The 25,086-nt window shown below is 39.1% G+C and overlaps 1 protein-coding gene across 2 annotated transcripts in view; it reads right to left on the bottom strand.

Moving 5' to 3' along the window:
* Nucleotides 1–25,086, bottom strand: part of LOC131035559 (non-functional NADPH-dependent codeinone reductase 2-like) — a 124,497-nt gene that overhangs the window by 85,928 nt on the left and 13,483 nt on the right. For both annotated transcript variants that reach the window (XM_059217054.1, XM_059217055.1), the window contains exons 4-5: nucleotides 8,855–9,098; nucleotides 8,583–8,762 (exon numbers count right to left, since the gene is read on the bottom strand). In XM_059217054.1, the coding sequence (XP_059073037.1) occupies nucleotides 8,583–8,762; nucleotides 8,855–9,098 (424 nt within the window). The remainder of the gene's footprint in view (nucleotides 1–8,582; nucleotides 8,763–8,854; nucleotides 9,099–25,086) is intronic.

The raw sequence follows: 25,086 nt of genomic DNA, 5'->3' as shown, positions 1-25,086 counted from the left end.
CTCTCTCCACCCGAATCCCTCTGTCACCCCCACCATCTCCACCCCTGTCTCCTCTCCTCCCCCGATCTCTACCCCTATCTCCTCTCCTCCCTCTATCCACTCGTCGACCTCGGCAACCTACTCTACCATCTCCACCATCATCCCCTCCACCATCCCCACCTCCCACATCCAACTCCTCTCCATCCTCTCTCTGTCTCCCTAGCCTCTCGGGCTACTCATCATCCTCATCATCGTCAAAAAGCGGGAATCATCTCCATTGGATCTGATATCCTAGCCACAGCATGTGCCGCAAACAGTGTGGCAAACTCCTTTGTCATCCCTGCATCTACTACCCCATAGGCATAGTCCCATATCTGGTTGGCTAAGTGAAAGAACTCCTCAACTATCGTCGCGCTATCAATAGTGGGTCCCCACTCTGGTATATCCTGTCTCAGTCGAGCATACAAGCATGCTCCCCGTGGAACTCCCTGTTGGCTACCATACTGCCGCAACACTCGGCTATGCAAAAATCTCTCAATAACAAAGGGCGTCCGCCCTATAAAAAATCGGGACATATAGACATAGGGCATCTCCATCCCATCCTCTGCCCATACCTTGCACTCCATGTACAGTCTCCAGACGACCGTATCAATATCATCTAACACTCTCCTCCAATGCTCTAGTTTTCCCAGCTTATGCTAGACAACTATCCCTCGATATCCGTATGTATAAGCGCACCCAACAGGCCTATCTTTGTCCGCCAGTGGCTTGGCTGTAGGAATATGCTCTCACGCCCATACCTGTAGCAGTGTCACTCCAGCGGATAGACTGCTATACCCCAAGTACACCACTTGATGTAGATTCCTGTATAAGAGGGCCAACATAGTCGACCTCCATGCAAATCGGCAACCCTGTGTCACCATGTCCTCCAGGACCAACCCCCATCCTACAGCCAGTCCCTTTGACTTACAGTCGGGACATAAGAAACCACCTATGAATCTTGCCAGCACTGATGATAGAGGAGTGTAATCCAAATCAATGAATTCCTGCCAGAGGATCTCATATCCGCAAACTGTATCATCCTGTAGAATCCGGTGAAGTGCCTTTGTCCCGCCCTCCTCTGTCTACTCATAAGGTAACAATGCTCCTACCACAGGAATCCGCAGAATCTGGTCGCAATCCTCAGGTGTCACTATGATCTCACCTGTCGCCAAATGGAAGGTGTCGGTGTCGCTAAGCCACCTCTTGGCCAACGCTGTCAATAAACCTCGATTAATGATAAACCAGAGCATCTCTAACAAAGAGGATAAGCCACACCTCTCAATGATATCCCTGTCAGCCTGTGTCAATCGTGGTATCAATGACCACGGTCTCGAAAATCGCTCTCGCGACTAGACAACTCCAATACGCTCTTGTCACAAACAAAACAAGTCCAATATCAGTTTCCTCATCAAATCTATTTCAAATTCATATCAACTTGAAACATTGAAAATCCAATCAAGTTCCACATCATATCAAATCCATTTCCATATCAAATCATATCAACTTGTAACACAACTCAAGTTCCACAACCATATCAACTTGTAAAACAACTCAAGTTCCACAACCATATCAGCTTGTAAAACAACTCAAGTTCAACATATATATCAACTTGAAACAATGCATATCAAATCAAGTTCATATCAAACATCCATATCAAAATCCACATCATATCAAATCAACATCATATCAAAATCAACTTGAAACATTGCAAATCAAATCAAGTTATATTGGAACTCATATTGGACAAACTTATCAAAACAATAACAGTAGACACACAGACTGACAATTCACACCCATCCCAACAAAACTGGCAAAAACCTACCTATTTTTCTTCATCCAAAATCACACTTTACCCAAATTTTTCCGCTCATGCATTAAACAATCTTGTCTACGCACTAGCCTGCACCTATGTGCTACCCTGTCCTATCCACGCACCACCTAAACTACCCTCTGCGCTACTTCTAGCCTATGCGCTATCCTACTTGGTCCCTGCGCTGCGAACCTAACCTTACGCGCTAGGTCATACCTATACGTTATCCTATACTACCCATGCAAGCCCCGACCAACCCTATGCGCTAGGTCTTTCCTATGCGCTACCCTGTGCCCCCAATGCGCTAACCTATCTTTATGTGCTACTCTAACCTATTGCTGCACTATCCTAATCTACCCGGATGCTACCCTATTTCGTTAAACTCTATGTGCTACGCAACCTATCGTATGCACTACGGTTTAACCTCGACGCGCTAAACCGTTAAATTCGCGTGTGAAAATTCACAAACATGAATAAAAATGACAAAACAAAAATCCAAAAGAGGTAGAAAAGGATGACTTACCGGTGGTCCATACGTGGCAGGCCTCCGATACCTCCGAAGGCACTCGAATCGATGAGAAGCAAAAGAAATCGGCATTTTGTCTTTTTCTCCGAGTGTCACTTTCTCCAAAGTCAACAAGCACAAATGAGACAAACTAAATCATTTTTTACCTTTTTATAGGGTAAATGAAAATTAGGGTTGCGTGGACGAGCACATAAATTGCTCATGGTCTCATTTCTAACCCTAACAAACATCATTATCGAGAGATGAATCAACTTATCGCATTCAACATAGACAAAAATTTAAAATGCAACCAAATTTTCAAATTTTTGATTCATCTCCCGAGGGGGCATTATCAACATCATTTATCAAATCTGAGGCATCGTTTATCCAATCTAGGGCACGACATGAACATCTCGACACAACATCACACTTATCATAACCAAATCATGACGACACATTATTTTTCTTTGAATCAACATGTGCACACACGTCACTTCAAAGAGGGGCAAAATGTAGACGTATAAAAATGACCATATTCCTAAATGAATATTTAATGTTCATTTTATTCTCATTCCTCTATTTAGTTAAATCTAATTTAATTAAATCACTCACATTCTTCTATGTAATTAAATAAATTATTCAATTTATTTATTTAAATTCACTTAAGCCCTTTACATCATTTAATTGAATAAATCATTTTATTTAATTAAATCCCTTCTCCCTACTTTTTTAATTAAATTTACATTTAATTGAATAAGTTTACACCAATTAAATAAATCTAATTTATTTAATCCCCAACTTGCAACCAAATTAAAATAAAACAATTTATTTTAATTAAATCCTATTATCCCTCATCCACTTGCAAAATCCTACATCTCCCACTTGCATCCTAACCCTATTTCTAATTTCTTCTAGAATCTATCTAATCCTAATAAATTAGCCTAAACCCATCCATTATCCCTTTTCCCTAAATTTGAGGAGGTCACTTCTCAAATTTGGAGTAAAGTCTTCTAAAAGCATTAAAGTATTTATGCCTTCAACAAGTTAGCTTGTTGAATACCCCCAAATTTGGAAAGACTCTTACAAATTTGTCCCCAAAGTCTTCAAACCGTTAATGGTTAACTAACCCTTAGTGGCATGGTTAGAGACTTTTTGCTTAACTTAACCCTCATCTAACCCAGGGGTCTCATCAAGCATTCATTGCTTTGACCATGGTTATCCCTTTAACCTTTGCACAATAATTTATCCTTTGGGTAAAAGCTTTATCCATTGGATAACCCTAACCTAACCTTAACCTTTACCTTCTAAGGTAACCATGAGGTCTTCTCAACCATTTAATGCTTCTTACATCTCCTCTCAAGCAGTCTTATATTGACAATTGTCACCATTTCATTGGTGAAAATTGTAAACATGGATTGATAACTTTCAATCCTGACCCTTGATTAACTTCTTCAATCTTGACCTTCCATTGCCCTATTTTCCCTATAAATAGAGCTCTCATTCCTCCATTTCAAAGATCATCCAAGCTTTTAGTATCTCACTTATGCTCAATTTTATCAATACATCTAGCCTCTTTTTGTAATAGAAATTAATCTAATAAACATTTTAGAGTATTTCTATTGTCATTAGCTTAAATCATTAACTAGTATATCATGTTAGGATAGTATTGCTACTAATCTTGTCATCTTATAATCTAGTTTAACTCATTCATAGAATCATGCATAAATAGGATACATTTCATGTTAAAATCAATCTAAAACATCCCTCGTTCTTGCATTCGGCATCCCTAAGTCACTTTGTTTAGTGATCCGAGAGCAAAGACATTGGCTTGAGGGATCTTGTGAGATAGAGAACCATGAAACCTACATTGGCAAGTTGAGTCATTCTTCATGACTCCATAACTTGCACCAAGAAGTCCTGTGGGTGTGTGGACAAATCCCTTTGAACAATATTTTCACATTTTAAGTTTCATCGACCCGCTTTTCACGCACACACATATTATCATTATTCCCAGCATTAACGCGAGGTTATCTAGATAGGTGACCTACATATCTCATTTTATTGTTCAATAAATTATTGTCCTTCATGTTTTCTAAGTGTCACATTTTTATGTTAATAGTTTTATTTGGTCATATAAACATCTTAAATAGTTTAATTATGTATTCATGTAAGTATAATCTACCCTATTTAAGTCATTGAGTCTGTTTAATGTTTGATTGTCTATATAGTTTTATATTTATATAAATTATATTATAAAATGTAAGTTCTTTTGTCAATCTTGGTCTGCTGATGAAGTTGAAAAAATTTTAATGAGTCCACCAGAGATCAATCCTTGTTGAGTGCAAGGCTCTGACATCAAAAAGGGATGAAGCCAAGAGGTTCATGTGCCCCTGTATCAAATAGCAAAACTGAGTCCCCGTATCGGATAGCAAAAATGAATTTATGGACAAACCTCCATCAAAAGAAAAGTTCTTTCGAAACATGGGGACGTGATTTTGTTGTTTCTTGTGTGACTAATTGAAAAAAAAATAGTATGTGACTAACATGTTTTAAAATCTATCTTAATACTATGTGATTTTAAATTCAATTGATTGTTCATCTGTGATTAATCTGTGATTAGTAAGTTGTTCTATTGATTTAACTATTCTCTATTCTCCACCTTTTTTAAGAATGTGACTTCCATGTTCAATGTTTAATAGGTGTAGCGTCGTAAAATTGCGACACTTGCAATTTCGACTGCATTTGGGTCTTCACGATGGCGGCGCAACGTTGAACCTGAATGGAGACCCCGAAACCTGTTTATAACATCAAAAACTGCATCTTTCTGCACCTTGGCCTGATCCTCCTTGCACCCTGTTGTCCCGGGAGGTGGGACCATGGCGCTGGGCGCCCTGGTCCCTGGCCCTATTTTGGGCCCGGTCTCTTGTTGGGTATCAGGTCTTCAAGTTTGCAATTTGGAAAATAATGCTCCTAGGTCGGCCTAAGGTCGGAAAAATCAGTCTCCTAACCCTAATTGACAAGTATATAAACTACATTTCCCCTCCCAGAAAGGAGGGAGGAAAATGTATGTGTGCAAGAGGCGGAAGCGATAGACAAACATTCAAACATTCAAACATTCCAACATTCAAGCATTCCTTCAAGCAATTGAGCATTCAAGGCCTCCATTCAAGGCTAGGTGTTGCATTCAAGACAAGGATTCAATCATTGAAGAGGAGATCACCTACAACATACAACATACAACATCATTACACCTTCGCATGTAAGAATACAAACATTCTTACAACAAGGTATCAGTACTTGATTACATTACAAACATTTACATTTACAACATTCTCATTTCTTGGTTAATTCCAAAACCGGGGTTTGACCTGAAAGCAAACCCCTAATCCCTAACCCCCCAATCGTCCTCTCTTTTCTGTGTGTAGGTTGCAGGTACGCGACTGTAATTGAAGATCTGGAATCCTTGTGCAAAGACGAACAGATCCCCCTTCGTTTCGCGGATTTTTCGGAGGACCGTGTGCACTCCGGACGCCATCGTCCCGTCAACTTTCGCTCAAACTTGCAGGACAGCATCGTCTCGACATTTTACTGCTAATTTTAGGTCCGTAGCTTCATCCCGTGTCCCTATCTCCGTCTACAAGCAAATCTTTCTTACTTTTACATACACTCCTAGTTCAATCCTTCTATCTACATTCTTTACAAAAGAGGGTATCATTGATGTCTCAACCCTTGAAACTCATTTAGAATTCAATCTTGCATTGTGTGGGATTGGATCTTGTGAGTTTCAACCCCTCTTTTGAATGTAAAGTCTCTCCTCATTGAAAACCGTCAACCCTAGTGACCTCCTTTCTCTCTTCGTGGAGTGGGGGAACACCTGGGGTTCGATTTTCCGCTTTACAATAGGCAATAACGAAGCTAACTACTTAGCAAATCATATTTTAAAAATTTAGTTTTAGCAACAATTGGGTTATTGATGAAGTTGTTTAGCTTGCAAAGAGCCCACCCATATCTCACTCCTATAAAACTTAAGAATGTATTCACACCACTCTCAAGTACCCTTGTTTTAAATATTGGCATAAAGCATCTCCCTTGTATAGAACTGGAGGATGTACTTCCAGCACTCTTGATGAGTGCACTGGTGCTCAGAATGCTCTAATTTATGCATAAAAAGTGAAAACACATAATTTCTACAAGATAGAAGGATCTATTAAAAGAGCCTATGGTCCTCTCAGCTTTTTCTCAAAACAAATGATCATTTAATTTGTAGGTACTCCCACAATTATCAGATCTCTCCATAATGCCATCCCTGATTTGTTTATTGGCAATGTTGCCAAAGTCTCCGATGCTGATCTTTAAAGTCTACATACTTTCTAATGTTCCTGCTTGACACCCGATTCAAATTTAATGTAATTTGTGGCTCTACGGGAGATGACCCAGTAGTTGAGCACATTCCAATAATTGTTATAGTACTTGTTGATTTAATGTCTAATATTTTTTAAAATGTTGCACCAATAGTTGTGACTTTAAAGTTGTTAATGTTGATGATGACTACCCATAATTGAATGAAATGTATTCCTTATATTTAAGAAACAACAAATCATGTGTTGCCACATCAGCACACAAATAAAACATGACTTAGTGTACAAGTATTAGTCTCACTTTTTTTTTGAGCTTTTTTGGACACTTCAGCAAAAAGCATGTTGATGTGGCCCTGAAACCTTAGATATCAGCAGGGGACTCACCAAGAAAGCTGCTGTAAAAAAATGGGAGTGATTTGAAATTTTCATGTAAGATTTTGAGAAGCGCAAAGTTAGGGTGCTCAATTACTGGGTCCTCTCCCTAATTACCTGTAATTAGTTTAATGTTTTTCATGTTTCTGGATGCCATTTCAAGTCAACCTACAATGTTTTTTGGTCTATACTCTGCAAATTGTATTAATAGAATATCCTAATCTTTGACATAAATTGGAACATAGGGTATTCAAACCAATATTACTCTCTATAATTAAAATGACATTTCTATTATGAATCATGGTAATAAAATGGAAATTAAAGGTAACAGTCAGAATCTCGCTATCAAGCAAAAACCATGGCATATCACACAAGCACAACTAATCACCTAAGTTCCAACCATGAGGTGTCTGTCAATAGCACAAAGAACAGATTTATATCCACCATATGTTCATATAGAATAGTTAATATCTTCTTCTCATGAGGTTAAACAACATATCCTCTGCTGTTTCATGCTGTGAGCAAAGAAAAATCACTACTTAATTAGCTTATTAAATCTCGCCATCCCATAACTCTTCAGCAGATTTATAGGGGCTCGTGGTAGAGTTGACAAAATCCTCTCCCCTGTTGCCTTTCCTCTGCTCAAGGGTGCCAATTTTTGCATGGTCATCTGCAGTCAGAGACCAATCAAACACCTGAAAATTCTGATTTATTCTTTCTTTGTTGTAGCTCTTGGGCAGCACACTTACTCCCTGTTCTAATTCCCATCTCAATATAACCTGCAAAATAATCTAAACAATCAAAGAACTCACACAACAAAAAGCTTACAAGAGTGACTACAGAATCACAAGGACTCTTGTTAACCACTGGTAAAAACAACAATTTAACATAAACACCTTTCAAATATTAACAATCCCAATTATTTCGGAAAGTGTTAAGACCACTTGATGCTCCCAGGTAGATTCAATTTGGGATCACTAATGAAATCCAATAGCATGCCTTAACCCAAAATAGAATCGTTTTGATGAGTGGAAAATCTGAATATGAAATTTTTTGTCCAGACCAACAGTTTTCACATTGCCTAGTGTCTCTTTAGATTGGTTTTCCACCGTGGTTTTCAAAGCTTCCTGAAAATAGTCTTGAACTTAAAATACAAAATGGAAGCTAAATGAACATATATAACCACCTTGAAATGTATGAAAGATAGCAAAACAAAAAGCTTGAGAAATATATTTCGTCAAGGAGCTTGAGTGGATCTACTTTAACAGTACTGCCCAATAGATTCCAGTACGAGATCCAAATGCATAAAATACTTATTAAATATGCTTACTTAATATTACTAAGTGAATTTGTACAATTAATCTACCATTATAGTGGTGCATAGCCTAGCCATTATAATATTTTGGAAAGCAGTTTTTCAGCTATAATTCCTTAACATAATCAAACATTGGCTCCCCTCTGATCCAAGCCCAAACATTCCTCATAGACAAAGACATATATAGCTTGAAATCAGTACCTGGGCTGTAGATTTTCCATGCTTTTCTGCAATCTCTTTGATAACAGGGTGATCCATGACACTAACCGCACACTGAGAAGTGGGTGATCCTCCAAGAGGAGACCATGCACTGACATGAATGTTCAACGTACTGCAGTAGTCTCTAAGTTTTCTCTGCTGCCACATTGGATGCATCTCTACCTGTTCCAATAGTTTTGATATCAGTTCCCTTATTCACAAACAAAATACCAAAATAAATAGCTGAACCCCAACATCTTTAAAAAATTTAATACCTGATTGACAGCAGGGAATATCTTGGCATAGCTTAACAGGCATTCAATCTTCTTACTGGAGACGTTGCTTACGCCAATAGCTTTAGTGAGACTCAGCTCAATACACTGCTCCATTCCTTGCCATGTAGACTTCATATCTAAGGGTAGATAGTCTTCTTCCCTAGGGACTGGAAGTAAGGCTCCCTTTCTCAGGTGTACTGGCCAGTGGATAAGGTAAAGATCTACGTATTCCAACTGCATATTTCTGCATACAAAAAGAAAATAATGATAAAAAGGGAGAGCACTTGTTTGATGGATTGAGAGAGACAGCCTTATACCAGAGGGATTTGCACTGTTCACTCCAATCCCAGTGGGCTCCAATCAACAGCCTTTAGGCACTTAACAGGCTTCAGAATTCAAACAACAGGAAAGAGTTTAGATCAATACATTGAGCAAGATGACGTTTAGATGCTTAATGGGTTTTAGAAATTGACTAGAAAAAAGATCAATACATTGAGCAAGATGACGTTTAGATGCTTAATGGGTTTTAGAAATTGACTAGAAAAAAACTAACCATATTGATGTCTATGCATAACCAAAACAAAGGCACCCAATAGTCTTCAGAGCCAGGTCAACAAGAAGGTATGTACTTGATGAATAGATCAAACTAGACAGGTTTTATTCTCCCTTCCCTTCTCCCAAGGAAGAAAGAGTAACACTAATTGAAAAATAACTATATTGATGCCTATACATAACCAAAACAAGTCAATGAGATGTGAAAATTACAAAACTATGGTAGAAAATGAAGGGAAAGTCCAAAGAAACCCTTAAAATGGAAAGCATTCATATATTTAATATTATGTAAGAGAAAAAATTTAAATGCATAGCCTACCGTTTACCCTCTTGTTTTACACTCACTTTGGCCTTGTTGTACATACATGATCTTGATGCTCAGTTTGTCTTGTTTTGCACACAAGTTGTACCTTGTCCTAGAAACTATCAACCCAAATGATATCCTTCACCTTAAAAGGAGACTGGTTTCTCCCATCTAGGGCTTCCCCTTCCTAGACTAGAATGCAGATGCACTTGTGTCCCCTAGATAGGACTAACCACAGCCTTGTCCCCATAATTCAAAATCTCCATTTTTACTTCCTCAAGCCGACCTTTTCAAATTTATAACTGCTATCCATTGGTTTATGTGCCAAATACCTCAATCTGAGAACCTAGAGTTGTTTGCTTAGACAAACACTTGGACATTAATGATCATTAGAATTCATTATTGAAAGCTATCATCAAAGAACATCTAAAAATTGACTCAAATCATAAAGAATTATCAAAATCCCCACTTTTGCACAAAAATGCTATCATCAAAGAACATCTAAAAATTGACTCAAATCATAAAGAATTATCAAAATCCCCACTTTTGCACAATAGTGTATTGAATGGAAAATTAGGGTTTCACAAGTTAAGCCTTGCAAACTAGGAAATGACCTAGCTTTCCAAACAAAACATTAAAGGAAGGAAGAACTCAATCGATCCAATGCAAAAGGGTTGAATACAGATCAAGTTCTTTTTCCTTTGTTTAGTTGAAATTGATTTGAGTGTATTTGAATGCTTGATCTAGAATGAATGATAGAGAGTTGACATAAAACAATAGGAACAACAAGTTACAGATACGGAATGGAGACACAAAGCTAAGTCTAAACAGAAGAAACAAAGAATGTAATGTCCCCTTCTCCACAGTGATTAGTTCAATTGTCCGTTAGCCTATTTTGAAGGCTCGTAGGCTAGTCAAAAGCAGAAATTAGGGTTTCCTATTTTCTAGGAGGATTCTTTGGTATTTCCAGGGATGTATGTGGGAGTTTGACAGTTTGGATCCTGGATTCCTTCTAGGTTTTTAGAGAGCTTCAGGATAGTTCGACATGCATCTACATCGGGTGACTTTTTCCGGACTTACTATTTTTAGTAAGTGCGACAGCTACTCAGAATGTGGTTAAAATCACTTTGGAAACACTTACTATTTTTAGCAATATGCTATTTTTAGTAAGTACTATTTTTAGTAGTTCTATTTTTAGCAGGATGTCAACAGGCCTATTTAGATGGCTATTTTCGGCATGTCAGTTTGAGCAGTTGGTCTTCCAGCATTTTTGGTGCTATTCTTGGCAAGGGTTTTTCAGCTCAGTTCAGTGACTATTTCTGGCACGGCAATTCTCTCGGCTTGTTTCCCCATATCCTTGGAGCTTGTTTTGGCAGGTTCAGTATTTGATGAAAAAATGGTGTTTTAAATTAAATTATAACTTAAGGCAAAGGTCGGATGATTTATTTAAAAATGATAGCTTAAGTTATATTGATATCTAAGCCATTCCCTTAATTATATGTAGGCAATTTTTGGTTGAGGAAAATGTTTTATAAGTGAATTATTGTTAAGGCAAGATGGACACCTTAGGAGGAAAAATAAGACAATTTTATGATATAATTCACTTTATTCTTTAAACGCCATAATACACTTTATCAATGTATTTTTTATAAAGTGTATTTGCCACCAAGTAATGGGCGATTTTGGAGAAATGAAATGAAATGCAAATTAAGGAAATTGGAATGTGGTTGTTTAATCCCATATTGGAGGGAAAAGAAGTTCGACTTGAGGAGGAAGTTATAAATATGTGCCTTGGCCTTCATTTGGGACTATCCAAGAACAATTTTATAACAAAATGCTGTCGAGATGCAGAGTGAAAAATTTTGGGGAACGCTTACCTCCTAGCCATAGCTTGATTTCTTGCTTGCAATACAGCAACTAGCCCAGCCAGAGACTGCTCTCCATTCAGAGGAGTGGATTGAAGATAATGTTGCAGATTTATGTATTAGTTTTCTAATTCTAGAGTGTTGTGTGTGGATTTTCAATTTGCTGGTTTTGGTGTGGCTGTAGCATGTTTTAGTTCATAAATCTCAGTTCGTGTGTCAAGTCATTCTAGGTAGTGGCTCGTTCTCTTCCTATGCCACAAGCGATCAAATTTGTAAGTTTGTAGAGCTTAATGTTGAGTATTTATTTTTGAAATGCAAATTCTACTTCTTTCCTAGCCATACTATGTTGGGCTGCATGGAAATGTGTGCACAAATTCATTTGGAGTTTTTGGGTGTAGTTTGTTGGTTCTAATCTCATCGCCTATCTTGTATCTCTTAGATGCATCCGTTTGGGGGTCATTCTGTTGAGTGTGGATAGAGTTACGAGCATTTTTGTGAGTTTTTAGGTTGTTGGTCTGTGTGTTTTCAGCGTGTGGGTTGTGTTGTCACAAAAGTTTGCACCCTTGCTGGGCTATCAACTCAACAACCTTGTGAAACATGGAAATAACCCCGAAGTGTGGGACCTTGCGCAAGGGGTTGAATCTCCGGAGAAGGCCGGCTTCCTTCTCAATCCAAGTGCAGGTGTTGAACCAACTCAACACCAAGTTTTACTTCTAAACCTATCCTAATAGCTTGGAGAGGAAAAGGGAAGAGAGAAATGCTTAAAATGAAAGGAGGTGATGCACCAAGATAAGAGATGTTTCACTCCCCACCCAAAATGGCACAAAGAATCAACTGAAATACCCAAGAGATGCACAAACTTCAGTTGCATGAATGACCTCACCGCATGTATGGAGGTTAGAACTTGTTGAATGTCAAGAGGAGAGAAGGCTTCCCATAGGTCACACCCAGAAACAGGTTAACACAGCATATATGTGAAAGAAAGCCACAAACATACACTTACAATGAAGGTAAGAACACATACACAACATGCATAAGTTGAAGTAAGGCAAGAATGATGATTTCAATTCATTATAAGGCCAATGGCCAAACTTACAGTTGCAAAAATGCAAGATAAACACAAGTCTTCAATAGAAGTGAAAGAGCATAGAAAAGCTCAAGCCAGTAGGGAGAGAACCCTTTACAATGAGGCTTAACAACCTTTAAATAGAAAACTGGTCGCAGAAAAGAGACCATTGGTCAAGGAAGAGAAGCCTTGACCCTTGTGTGTGCAGGTAAATGTTAGTCAGGGAATGCAGGGAAGTGCATGCACCTGACATTGTGTACATGCAAGCAACCAAGCCATACCCTGACAACGCAATCCCAAGAAGAAAGGGACTTCCAAAAGGTGGATTGTCTGACATTCCAAAGTCAGAGCATGCAGGCATGATGTAAGTAACCACAAATAAGCATGGGCTTGTACTCCACCTAACAGAAATCCTGCAAAAATCATTGAATGCGCCCCTGTAGCTCCATGAAAGAAAGTGTACAAGTCGCAAGAGTTGGTGGAGCATTAAGAGCTTTGAGTGTTGATCACGCCATCTGGAAGTGTTGCAAGCCGTCAGAAGTTGGGAACCTCGGGGTTTCGGAGTTCCGAGGAAGAGGAAGGGAGGACTTAGGAACTTCGGGTTTCTGGAGTTCCGAGGAAGAGGACTTAAAACTTGGGAACTTTGGGGTTCCAGAGTTCCAGGGTCAAGGAAGGGAAGACTTAGGAACTTCTGGGTTCCGGAGTTCCAGGGAAGAGGACTTAGGAACTTGGGAACTTCAGGGTTACGAAGTTCCGGGGTCAAGGAAGGGAAGACTTAGGAACTTCGAGGTTCCGGAGTTCCAGGGAAGAGGACTTTGGAACTTGGGAACTTCGGGGTACCAGAGTTACGAGGTCAAGGGAAGACTTAGGAACTTCAGGGTTCTTCCTTCTGACAAGACAACACTTCACACTTCATGATTCCATTGTTTTCTCTTAGATCAACTGGGGCAACACTGGTCCTTAGAACATATATCTGATCGGTTCTCACTAATGAACCAAGGGTGTCATAAAATGACAACAGGTTGCATATCAAAATCTGAAAAATTGTTAGTTTGGAGTGTGTTCTTGGTGTGAAAGTTTTGGGTTGGTTTGGGAGTTAGCTTTGTGTGTTTGAGTTTGCAGAGTGTGGTGAGCATGGAAGTACTTATCAGCAGTGGACAATATCTTTTCTATTCTATGATTCATACTCCTCCATTGTAAAGTTGGTTAGTAGTACTGACAGCTATTTTCTAGATTGTCCATCTAACCCACTGAAAAAGTGGAAGAGGCTGGCTTGCCGCCAAATATTTGCAATTTGTAATACTATCCTCCCGCTGCATTAGCGGTAGAGGAGATTGTTTATTTCATTTCCAGTCCTCCTGTTGAATAAGCGGTTGAGTGATTGTTTGTTTCAATTTCTTGGCTTCTTCTTGGCTGGTTTAATGCCAAGTGTTTTTCAACATTCATATCACCCGTTGGATAAGCGGAAGTGGCTGGCTTGCCACCCAAGCATTTTAATATTTCCAGTTGTTTGAAGCTAACGATCCCCTCAACACCGTATGCTCTCACCTTCCCATATTGGGCACTTGGTGATCAGAAAATGGGAAGGGTTACAATTTCAGCATTATTATATTTTCATTTCCTAACCTTAACAAGTTCTTGTTGTGTTGTAACTGAAAATTAATTGAAAAAAATTGCGGGGACATTTCAAAGAAGCACCTCTGACAACTTATTCAGCCTGAAAGTGCAAGACCATGTGGTTTTGGGCGTCCTATTCCCTGATGTCAGATGCGAACAGACAAGAATCTTTCGAAATCAAGATGTTGCTTAGAATTTGTTTCCAAAAGTTGTCGGAAATTCTCGGGACCGTGTGGCATTGGGCAACCTAGTCCTTTAATTTTCGCCTTTGCAAAAGTCAAAACTGATCGTCATCATCTCCTCTGCCAGAATCTTCATCTATGGCTCCTAGATTTGTTGCCTACACACAAAAAGAAGGGAAAAAGTATTGTTGATAGGGGTTTGCCTAGGTCAAACCCCAGGTTTGGAATAACCCTTGAATTGAATTGAAATTGAACTTGAAATACTAAAGTAAATGTTGAATGGTATACCTCAGATTCTGTTGCAATTGATAATGGATGATGTTGCAATGCTCTTTAGATGTGATTGAAGTGTTGATGCAATAACATGACTTGACATAACATGAACATGAATGACCTAATCACACACACATGCTTGCATGAAGATTGATGTAGACTTGCTACTCCATGATGTTGATGTAGACTTGCTACTCCATGATGTTGAAATGCTTGAAGGATATGGTAGGATGAAATGTTGCCTCGAATACTTGATGCTTGATGTCGAAAGATAATGAATGCTTGCGATATGGAATGGATCCCAAAATGAATAGGAAGAATGCTCTTATATAGGGTTCCCAAAGTAATTTACCGATTAGGCCGATCTCCAACGATCAAGTTGAGACATCGAGAATCGAAATCACTGTGGTGGGGAAGTGCACCAACATATTTGAATTGGGTCATGTTAAAGGAGGACCAGGATGCCCCAGGTGCCATGGTCTTGGACCAAGATGCCCTAGGTGCGATTCATAGTTATTATAAAGTAAGACAAGTATGTAGGGGCATGAGACATGTCTTCTACCAAGAGACTTATCACTCCAAACATACCATATAAGAAGGCAGGTTCTATCATTCAGGGAAGCAATTTGGGAAGGAGACGGAAAAAAGATATTTGATACTGATCACAAGAATGAGATCAGGAAGAAATAAAATATCCATTGAAGTTAATATATTCATAGCCTATTCCTTAATCACTCGCTATAGCCCCTTAAGAGGAGAGTTTGGTGTTGTGTAGAGAGAGGCAGAGTAAATCCTCACAAGGTAGTTCCAAGATGGTTGAGGACATGTATTTCCAATGCCTTGAGGGAGAGTCCCGAGATGGGTATGAACATGCATTCCCAATGCCTTGAGGGAGCCTGCTTGTAGATGGTTTCCAAGAGCCCTATGACAAGTAATTCCCCATCCTCCTTCAAGTTGATGTTAGGAGAGAAGTAAGGAATCAGAGATTTTGTAGGTTAACTATCAAATGTATTATGGAACATTTCTTTTTTCTTAATTTAATATGATTTAAATGCATAGTGATGTATGTTAATCTGCAAATTGGCAACCTCCTAGTTGGAGACATTACAATTGGTATCAGAGCTCTACTCTTGCCAGCCCGAGGAACAAAAAGTAGTAAATGCAAGCTTACCGAACAAGAAGGGTTACATCCACCATGAGTGAACAAATTGCCAACGAGATGAGAACTTTCATGGAACAAACCAATCAAACCCCCTGTTAGGAGCAATCAAGAAGGAAGACTGAGAGGAGGGGGAGGGGGGTGACTCAGTCTTCACCGGATATAGAAAATTAAACTCCAAAACATAATCTGATAAACTGCATCAATTAAATAGATAAGAAAATTAACTACACAACACCAAGACTTTTGACGTGGAAAACCTGGTTAAGGGAAAAACCACGGTGGGAACCTATCCACAGTAAGATGATACTCTGCAGTAGTATGTGAAAATATTACAATGGGGAACGCACATGAATTCAGGCACACTGCCTAGAGCTCACTACTCAAAAGATATTTGCCCGGAAGGCTACAACCCTCAGGGAAGTCTCATTGACTTAAAATATGATTCAGACTACAATCCGGAGAAATGAACTACAATGATAGCAACTACAAATGCTTGATGACAATTCCGGTTAAGCACAATTGTCTGCTCTACAACACCAATCTCACCTCAACACTTCGCTGAATGATAAATTTCTTGTTCGCACATTCATCTCTCTCTGATAATGCAGACACAATACCAACAACAAAACTAAGTGAATAATTCACCTATATATGCAATTCATCAACCTTGATAACAAGGTCGGCTAAACCCTCAACTCACAAAATTACATTACATGATACAAAGATCAATCACCGGACCAATATAATGATTTAAATTACATAGCATGGACCTAATTCAAATTCCCAAACGATCACATCCACCAGAAATCACGCCAAGATCAACTGCAACACACTATACCACCAAAAATACCGCATAACACGAAAATCATCACTGGTTGATGAAAACCATCAAAAAATCGCACAACGATCAATGTGGATCGCTAAAACAAATAGGACACGACTAGGAAACACCAGCAAGAACATTAGAATCATCACCAACAACTGCACCAACACCACTTATCAAATCTTCATCGATCAACATCAAAAAGCCAAAAACACAACCAATCAGCAACTGCCATGAAGAAAGATAACTTGCAGGGCACCAAATCACGAACGATCTGAAATGAAGATACACAAGATCATTCCAAAAAATATCCCAAAACCTCAGCACAAGATCTGATCACATCGGAATATAATGGAGGAAATACCGGATTTTGCAAAACAGTGATCAGTAAAACCAAACTTCAAAACCGGATCAGAAGATCTCCCCAAACTCACCGGAATAAATCACAAAAATATGTTGACATCAATGACAACAACATATCCTAGCAGCATCAATGAACAACCATATCCAACAACTCCAACAATCTCCCCCTTTGGCATTGATGGCAACATATGAATGTGAAAAACAGTCAATGCAAAGAAAGAAGATATCACCAGCAAACTCCCCCTAAGATCAAGATAGATAATGCAGTTTTTCACATGATCTCTCTCCCCCTTTGACAGCAATGCCAAAGATCTTCAAAACAGAAAACCAAACTCTCTCCTAAAACAGAAACATGAATCTCTCTCCCCCTAGGATACACAACAAAATCAACAGACTACTCCAACAAAGGAGCAACACCAAGACACCAATCTAGATAAAAGAATAAGGCTTTGAAATCCACCGGATCGATGCAACTCAATGCATCTAGTTCTCATCAAGAGGGGTGGATACCCCTAACTTGTCTCTCAAGTAGACAAATGTATCTACGGGCAAAGGCTTAGTGAAAATATCAGCAATTTGTTCCTTTGTAGATACATATTCCAGCTTCACTTTCTCTACTGACTTGCTCTCTTAAGTAATTATATTTGATTGATATATGCTTAGTCTTTGAATGTTGCACCAGATTCTTTGACATGTTTATAGCACTGGAATTATCACAGTATATAACAGTAGGCTCATCATGAATAACTTTGACATCTTTCAACATTTGCTCATCCAAACGATCCGAGTGCAATTACTAGCAGCAACAATGTACTCAGCTTCAGTAGTAGATAAAGATACTGAATCTTGTTTCTTGCTAGCCCATGAAACCAACTTTTTACCTAAAAAGAATTCTCCACCAGTAGTACTCTTCCGGTCATCAACATCACCAGCCCAATCTGCATCAATATAGGCACACAACATGAAATCATCATTCTTCGGATACAATAAACCATAATCCACAGCTCCCTTTAGATATCTGAATATCCTCTTAACAGTTGTGACATGACTCTCCTTCGAATCAGCTTGATATCTAGCAGCCATACACATAGCATGCATAATGTCAAGCCTAGTCTGAGTAAGATATAGCAGTTCACCAACCATAGATCTATACAAACTCAGATTAGCTTTCGGAGATTCATCATTTTTGGACAATTTACAACCAGTCACCATAGGAGTTCCAACTGGTTTGGAGTCATCTAATCCAAACTTCTTCAACAGTTCCTTCACATATTTAGTTTGAGATATAAAGATACCTTTTCCTATTTGTGCAATTTGCAAACCTAAGATAAACTTCATCTCACCAATCATATACATCTCAAATTATTTATGCATATCACCGGCAAACTTCATACTCATATTATCATCACTACCAAAGATAATGTCATCAACAAAGACTTCAACAATAAGAATGTTATCAATTTCAATCTGAAAGTACAGATTACTGTCAGCAACACCTTTAGTAAATCCCAATTTCAACAAGTATTTGTCTAATCTAGCATACCAGATTCTAGGAGCTTGTTTCAATCCATAAAGTGCGTTCTTCGGCTTACATACCATGTCTACATCATCCGACAGTGAAAATCCATCAGGTTGCTCAATTTAAACCTCTTCCTCTAGATCGCCATTCAAAAATGCAGATTTGACATCCATCTGATATACCTTGAAATCTTTATAAGTAGCATAAGCAAGTAACAGTCTAACAACTTCAATTCTGGCAACCGAAGCAAAAGTTTCTTCATAATCAATTCCTTCTTGCTGTGAATATCCTTTGTAGACCAGTCTAGCTTTAAATCTGACTACTTCATCGACTTCATTCAATTTGTTCCTTAAAACCCACTTAGTACCAATGACATTTTTATCCTTAGGTCTAGGCACAAGTTCCCAAGTGTTGTTCTTTTCAATCTGATCTAACTCTTCTTCCATGGCTCTTATCCATTTATCATCTTTACAGGCTTCAGCAACATCTTTAGGTTCAACTTTAAAAATCAAACATACCTCTTCTGTAGCTAACCTTCTTCTAGTCATCACGCCTTTATTCTTCTCACCACTAATCTGATTCTCAAAATGATTCAATTTAACATACCTCAGAGTCTTTCGTTTGTTCTGATCCTCAGGTTCCTGAACATCTTCACCAGCAACAACAACATCTGGATTAACAGTCTCTACTGGATCATTCTGCTTAGGATCTTCAGGCTAAAAAGGAGCTAAGACAGCATGTTGACCATCATCATAAGCTCTAATCTCTTTCCCAAGGTTCTCATCCACCTTAACATTTGCACTGTCAACCATCTTTCTCGGTCTCTTGTTATAGCACCGGTAGGCTTTACTCTTTGTAGAGTTTCCCAAAAAGATACCTTCATCACTTCTAGCATCAAACTTTCCAATATCCTCATCTCTCTTGACATAACATTTGCTACCAAAAACTAAGAAGTATTTCACAGTAGGAACATGACCAAACCAAAGTTGATAAGGGATCTTACCGGTATCACCTTTGATATGAACTTTGTTAAATGTATAGACTGCAATGCTAATGGCTTCTCTCCAGTAGACCTTCAGAACATTTCCTTCAATCAACATAGTTCTTGCAGCATCCAAAACAGTACGATTCTTTCTCTCAACAACTCCATTCTACTATGGGGTTCTAGGAGCAGATAGTTGTCTTCTGATTCCATGCATCTCACAAAACGAATTGAACTCACCGAAACAGAATTCTCTACCTCTATCAAATCTCAGACATTTCAGCTTCAATCCAAACTCAGTTTCAATTTAAATTTGAATATCTTGAATTTCTCAAATGCTTCTGATTTTTCCTTCAAAAGGACAACGCACATCATCCTGGAATAATCATCAATTAGCACCATAAAGTATCTATCACCCTACACACTTCTAACATTTGTAGGTCCACACAGGTCAGTAGGCACAAGATCTAGTAGTCCATCAAATGTATACTGTTTATTCTTGAAAGAAATCCTTGTTTGCTTATTGTTGATGTGTCTTTTGTACACGACCAAACATAGAATAAAATACCTAAAGGTACCTTATCCTCTCTTGAACAAAGTTTCCCGACTGCTGAAGATCTCGCCGAAGGATCAGTCGGAGTAACTCCAAGGTTTTGATATGTAGGTTCTCTACCTGTGGATAAGCTCTTGCGGTATGATGTGATTCTGCTAGAATCACAAGGGGACTTACTTTCGATGACCTGAACGTCTAATTTGCTTTGGATATTATTGGAACATGGAATTTCACTGGCCCTTGATTTTGAAAAAAGGAAAAAGGATAAGGGTTGGAATGGGATCTATTTCTAACACTAAGAACGTAAGAGCAATGAATGACCTTTGATGAAATTCTAAGTCTTGCTTTGACATCCTAGGATCATCTCCACAAGATTAGTGCGATTTTCTAGGGATGGCTTTATGATGTTCAGATCTCCGCTACAAGCATAAACACCGTCAGGTTGATGCATATCAATGAAGAAGCGATAATTGAAGTTAAGCTTAAGCTGAATGATTCTAGTTGACTACACAAGGCAAGTTTGCAATCAACAACCCGCTAGTAGTATGGATATACAAATTTCTTCCACTCATCTAATAACATGAAATCAAATTTGAGAAGTATAGAGACCATGCAAATTGTTGAATCGACACGTAGAATTCACCATTTCTTCAATGAAGTTTACAAGTGTTTTGCAACAATATCTTGGCAATAATCTTTGCCTTCTCTTTCTACTCTACTCTAACTATTTCCTACTCTCTGACTATTCACTATTGGCTAACTATTAACTATTAACCTTTACAAATGAAGAGCCAGGGCTTTATATAGAGAACCCTTTACAGATAGACGACTCTGATTGACTGAGAACCAATGGCTAGGATTACAAGATAGAAACCCTAATTAGGGTTTGCTACAGCAAACTTTCTTAGCCAATTAGAAAATTACATTCCCAGAGCGAGGACCAATAGGAAGCAGGGGTAGGTACACTGAAGTTTGTGTCGCCTCTAATGAGTCAAGTACATTGAATCTGGACATGCTGAGGTGGACCAATCCGACTGGAGGAGCAGTGACTGGGATGCCACCTTGTCTGACGTTTGCGTCCTGGTTGATTCTTTTCTGTCTCTGACGTGATGAATGATGTACTTCCTTTGCTTGATGAGGCTTCCTTATTGTCAAGTCTTCCTTCGTCATCATGTGGTCCCTTAGCATAGCGAAGTGAAGGTTTTGGAGGTAGATGGCAACTCCTAGAACACATGTAGTCCACCTTTATGCCTTTGGATTGTCTTTGATGATGATGGACTAGAATAGGTCGTCCTTGTCTTGGTCTGATCCTCCTCCATCTGCAAAACAAACCAAAAGATGATTAAGGACAGATGATATATTTATCCCAATCATAGCATTTCTTACCTTAAATCATCAACAAAAAGGCATTAGAATGAAATTCGCTCAAGATCCTCCCCAGGGACAGGCCCTATAAGAATTTCGCTCTGGACCCTTTGGAAGGGTCAGGAGCGAAATTTGCATTTTAGCTCAAATTTCATCATCTCTTGCCTTGAATTTCCCTTGACCTTTGAATTGCTTTCTCCTGAAGACATCATTGATTTGACCTCCTAAAAGACCAAAAGAGAGGATTTCGCTTTGGACCTTGGCCAAGGACAGGACCTTTAAGGAATTTCGCTCTAAACCCTTTGGAAGGGTCAGGAGCGAAATTTGCATTTTAGGACAAAATCTTCACATTTTGTGACCACAACTTGCTCAAATGCATGTCTAAGGATGCCTTTAATCTCAATCAACACTAGGCTTGATGCGAAATTGGAGCAAAATAGAGGTTTTAAAAATTTCGCTCTGGACCCTTTGGAAGGGTCAGGAGCGAAATTCACATTCTAGGACAAATTCTATCATTTCTCTACTCCAAAATGCCTTCCAAGGCAAGCATACACCAGTCTTCTCTCCACCAAGGCCTGAGAATCCATCTCTTGACCTTCATCATGAGCAAATTAGGTAAAATTGAGAATTTCGCTCTGGACCCTTTGGAAGGGTCGGGAGCGAAATTCTTGACTTGCTTGTTTTCCTTCACCAAGGTCTATCCTTTTCACTATCTATACTTGGACTCTCATCTTTGGATCCCTCTTCCATACATGCAACACTTGCTTGACCCTCAAAATGGCTAAAAAGGAGAATTTCGCTAAAAATCATGGCCAAGGACAGGACCTATTTAGGATTTCGCATTGGACCCTTTGGAAGGGTCAAGAGCGAAATCCTTGTCCTAGTTCAAAATCTTGGCCATTGGTGGCCACAATCCATTCCAAGGCATGCCTAGGGGTCCTTCCAAACTCAATCTACCTCGATCCACACTTAGCTTGACACAAAAATGAAAGGAAAAGGTGGATTTTAGGAATTTCGCTCTAGACCCTTTGGAAGAGTCAGGAGCGAAATTCAAGATTTAGGCTTGATTCTTCATTCCCTTCGCCCTCATTCACTTCCTAAGGCAAAAACATGTTGATTTACTTCCAAACACGCCCAAGGGACTAAGATCTTGGTCCAAACAAGGAACAAATGGGTGTCTTCTTGGAATTTCGCTCTGGACCCTTTGGAAGGGTTAGGAGCAAAATCCTAGTTTTTGCTCAATTCCTTCAAATTTATTGATCACTAGCAACTCAAAGTCATTCCTAAGGACATATCCAATCCTATCTCACCCTGACCCACACTTGACTTGGCACAAAACTGGGAGAAAAGAGTGGTTTTGTGGAATTTCGCTCTGGACCCTTTGGAAGGGTCAGGAGCGAAATTCCTACTCTAGGCTTGACTCTTCATCTCTTCAACTCCAATCTTCTCTGGAAGGCAAAAATACATCACTCTCCACCCAAGGAACAAGGTTTGTAGCCTAAGCAAGGGAGCAAATGAGGTTTATAATGAATTTTGCTTTGGACCCTTTGGAAGGGTCAAGAGCGAAATTCTCCTTCTAGGTCGATTTCCATCATTTCATCACCTCAAATCTCCTCTCCAAGGCAAATATGCATTCAAGTCTTCCAATCCATGCCTTAGAAAATCCAAACTTGGTCAAGTTAAAGAGCAAAATAGAGGAAATATGAATTTCGCTCTGGACCCTTTGGAAGGGTCAGGAGCGAAATCCATGTCTTAGGTAAAAAATCTTCATTCCTCAATGCTTTCAATCACTTCCTAAGGCAAGAACATATCAATCTACCCCCACCATGTCCAAGGAACAAGGATGTTAGCCCAAACAAGGGAGAAAATAGTGTCTAGGGAGAATTTCACTCTGGACCCTTTGGAAGGGTCATGAGCGAAATTCACATTTAGGCTCAAATCTTGAGTTCATTTCTCACATTACTTCATCCAAACAAGTGTTTTGCCCTCAATAATGCCTAGGAATGAGTTAGTTCTAAGTTTGGGTCAAAGTAGAATGTCTTATGGAGAATTTCGCTCTGAACCCTTTGGAAGGGTCATGAGCGAAATTGAAATTCGCTTTGGAGTTTGGACCCTTTGGAAGGGTCAAGAGCGAAATTTGACATTTTGGTCTCATCGTCAGGATTCATATATGGAATATAACATTTAAGTATAAGTGATATACTTTAAGTTATATTCCATATATACTGTCAGGATGTTTGAGAGTGGTTTCGGACCTCCAGGAGTTATAATGCAAAATCTATTTTTTGGAGGATTCTTCAATTTTCCAGACTTAGTCAAATTTCAGGATCAGAGGGACATTCCAGACAGCCAAATTTCAGGATATTTGAAGATCAGGATGACATTCCAGACTTTATCACTCACCAATTTGACCTAACTCAGATCTTCAAAGATGATATTCACTCACCAAGCTTCATTGACCACCTCAAACTCAAACAAGACACAATTAGCAACAAGAGAAAAACTTTGTCCTAAGGAAGACTTTCAAAGATGACCCTAACCCGGAGCATCCACTGACTCACCTTTAGCTAAAATAGAGCCTGCTCTCTTAGTGATCCTCCTCTGTCTTTAATGTGCTTGATGAACGGTGTGCCTTTCTTTGACTCCCATGTGTCTGGTGAGGTTTCTTGACTGTCAAGTCGTTTTTCTCTGGAAGTACACCTTGCCTTGAAGTGTTGGCAAAGCCTTTCTTTGTTATCTTGTGGTGGAATGAGGTCTTGAGGCTAACTTGAACTCCTTGAACACTCCTAGTCATCCAATGCCTCAAAGCATCTTGAGTCTTCCCCTTGTGCCTATGGAACGTCCTTGATGATGATGGAATGGAAGTGGTCGTCCATGCCCTGGCCTGGTCTTCTTCCATCTACAAAATAAACCAAGGATGATTAAGGACACATAATAAATTCATTCAACATAGCATTTTCTACCTTAAAACATCAACAAGAGTTATCAAAATGAAGTTTGCTTGAGATTCCCCCACAAGGACAGGCCCTATAAGAATTTTGCTCTGGACCCTTTGGAAGGGTCAAGAGCGAAATTTACATTCCTGGCCAATTTAGACCTCATTTCATCATTTCATAATCTTAGGCCTAGCCTTCAAACTTCTTCTCATCATAATCTCACAACTAGCCCTTTGCCTAGCTCAAATAGGGTGAAAAATAGGAGTTTCAAAGGATTTCGCCCTGGACCCTTTGGAAGGGTCAGGAGCGAAAATCTAGTTTAGGCTCAAGTTCTATCACTCCTCCACTCCGAAATGTCTTCCAAGGCAAGAATACACTAGTCTTCTCTCCACCAAGGCCTGGGAATCCATCTCTTGACCTTCATCATGAGCAAATTAGGTGAAATTGAGAATTTCGCTCTGGACCCTTTGGAAGGGTCAGGAGCAAAATCCATTCTTTAGCTCAAAATCCTTACCTCTTGGACTCATAAGATATTCAAACACATGTCTATGGCCATCTTTAAGTCCAATCCACCTTGATCACTATCCTGGCCTAGCACAAACTTGAAGGAAAAATGACATTTTGAGAATTTCGCTCTGGACCCTTTGGAAGGGTCAGGAGCGAAATTCAA

Source organism: Cryptomeria japonica, chromosome 3 (genome assembly GCF_030272615.1).
Source record: "Cryptomeria japonica chromosome 3, Sugi_1.0, whole genome shotgun sequence".
Lineage (NCBI taxonomy): Eukaryota > Viridiplantae > Streptophyta > Pinopsida > Cupressales > Cupressaceae > Cryptomeria > Cryptomeria japonica.
Note: the sequence above shows the minus strand (reverse complement) of the source record. Positions and strands in the feature narration are given on the sequence as shown.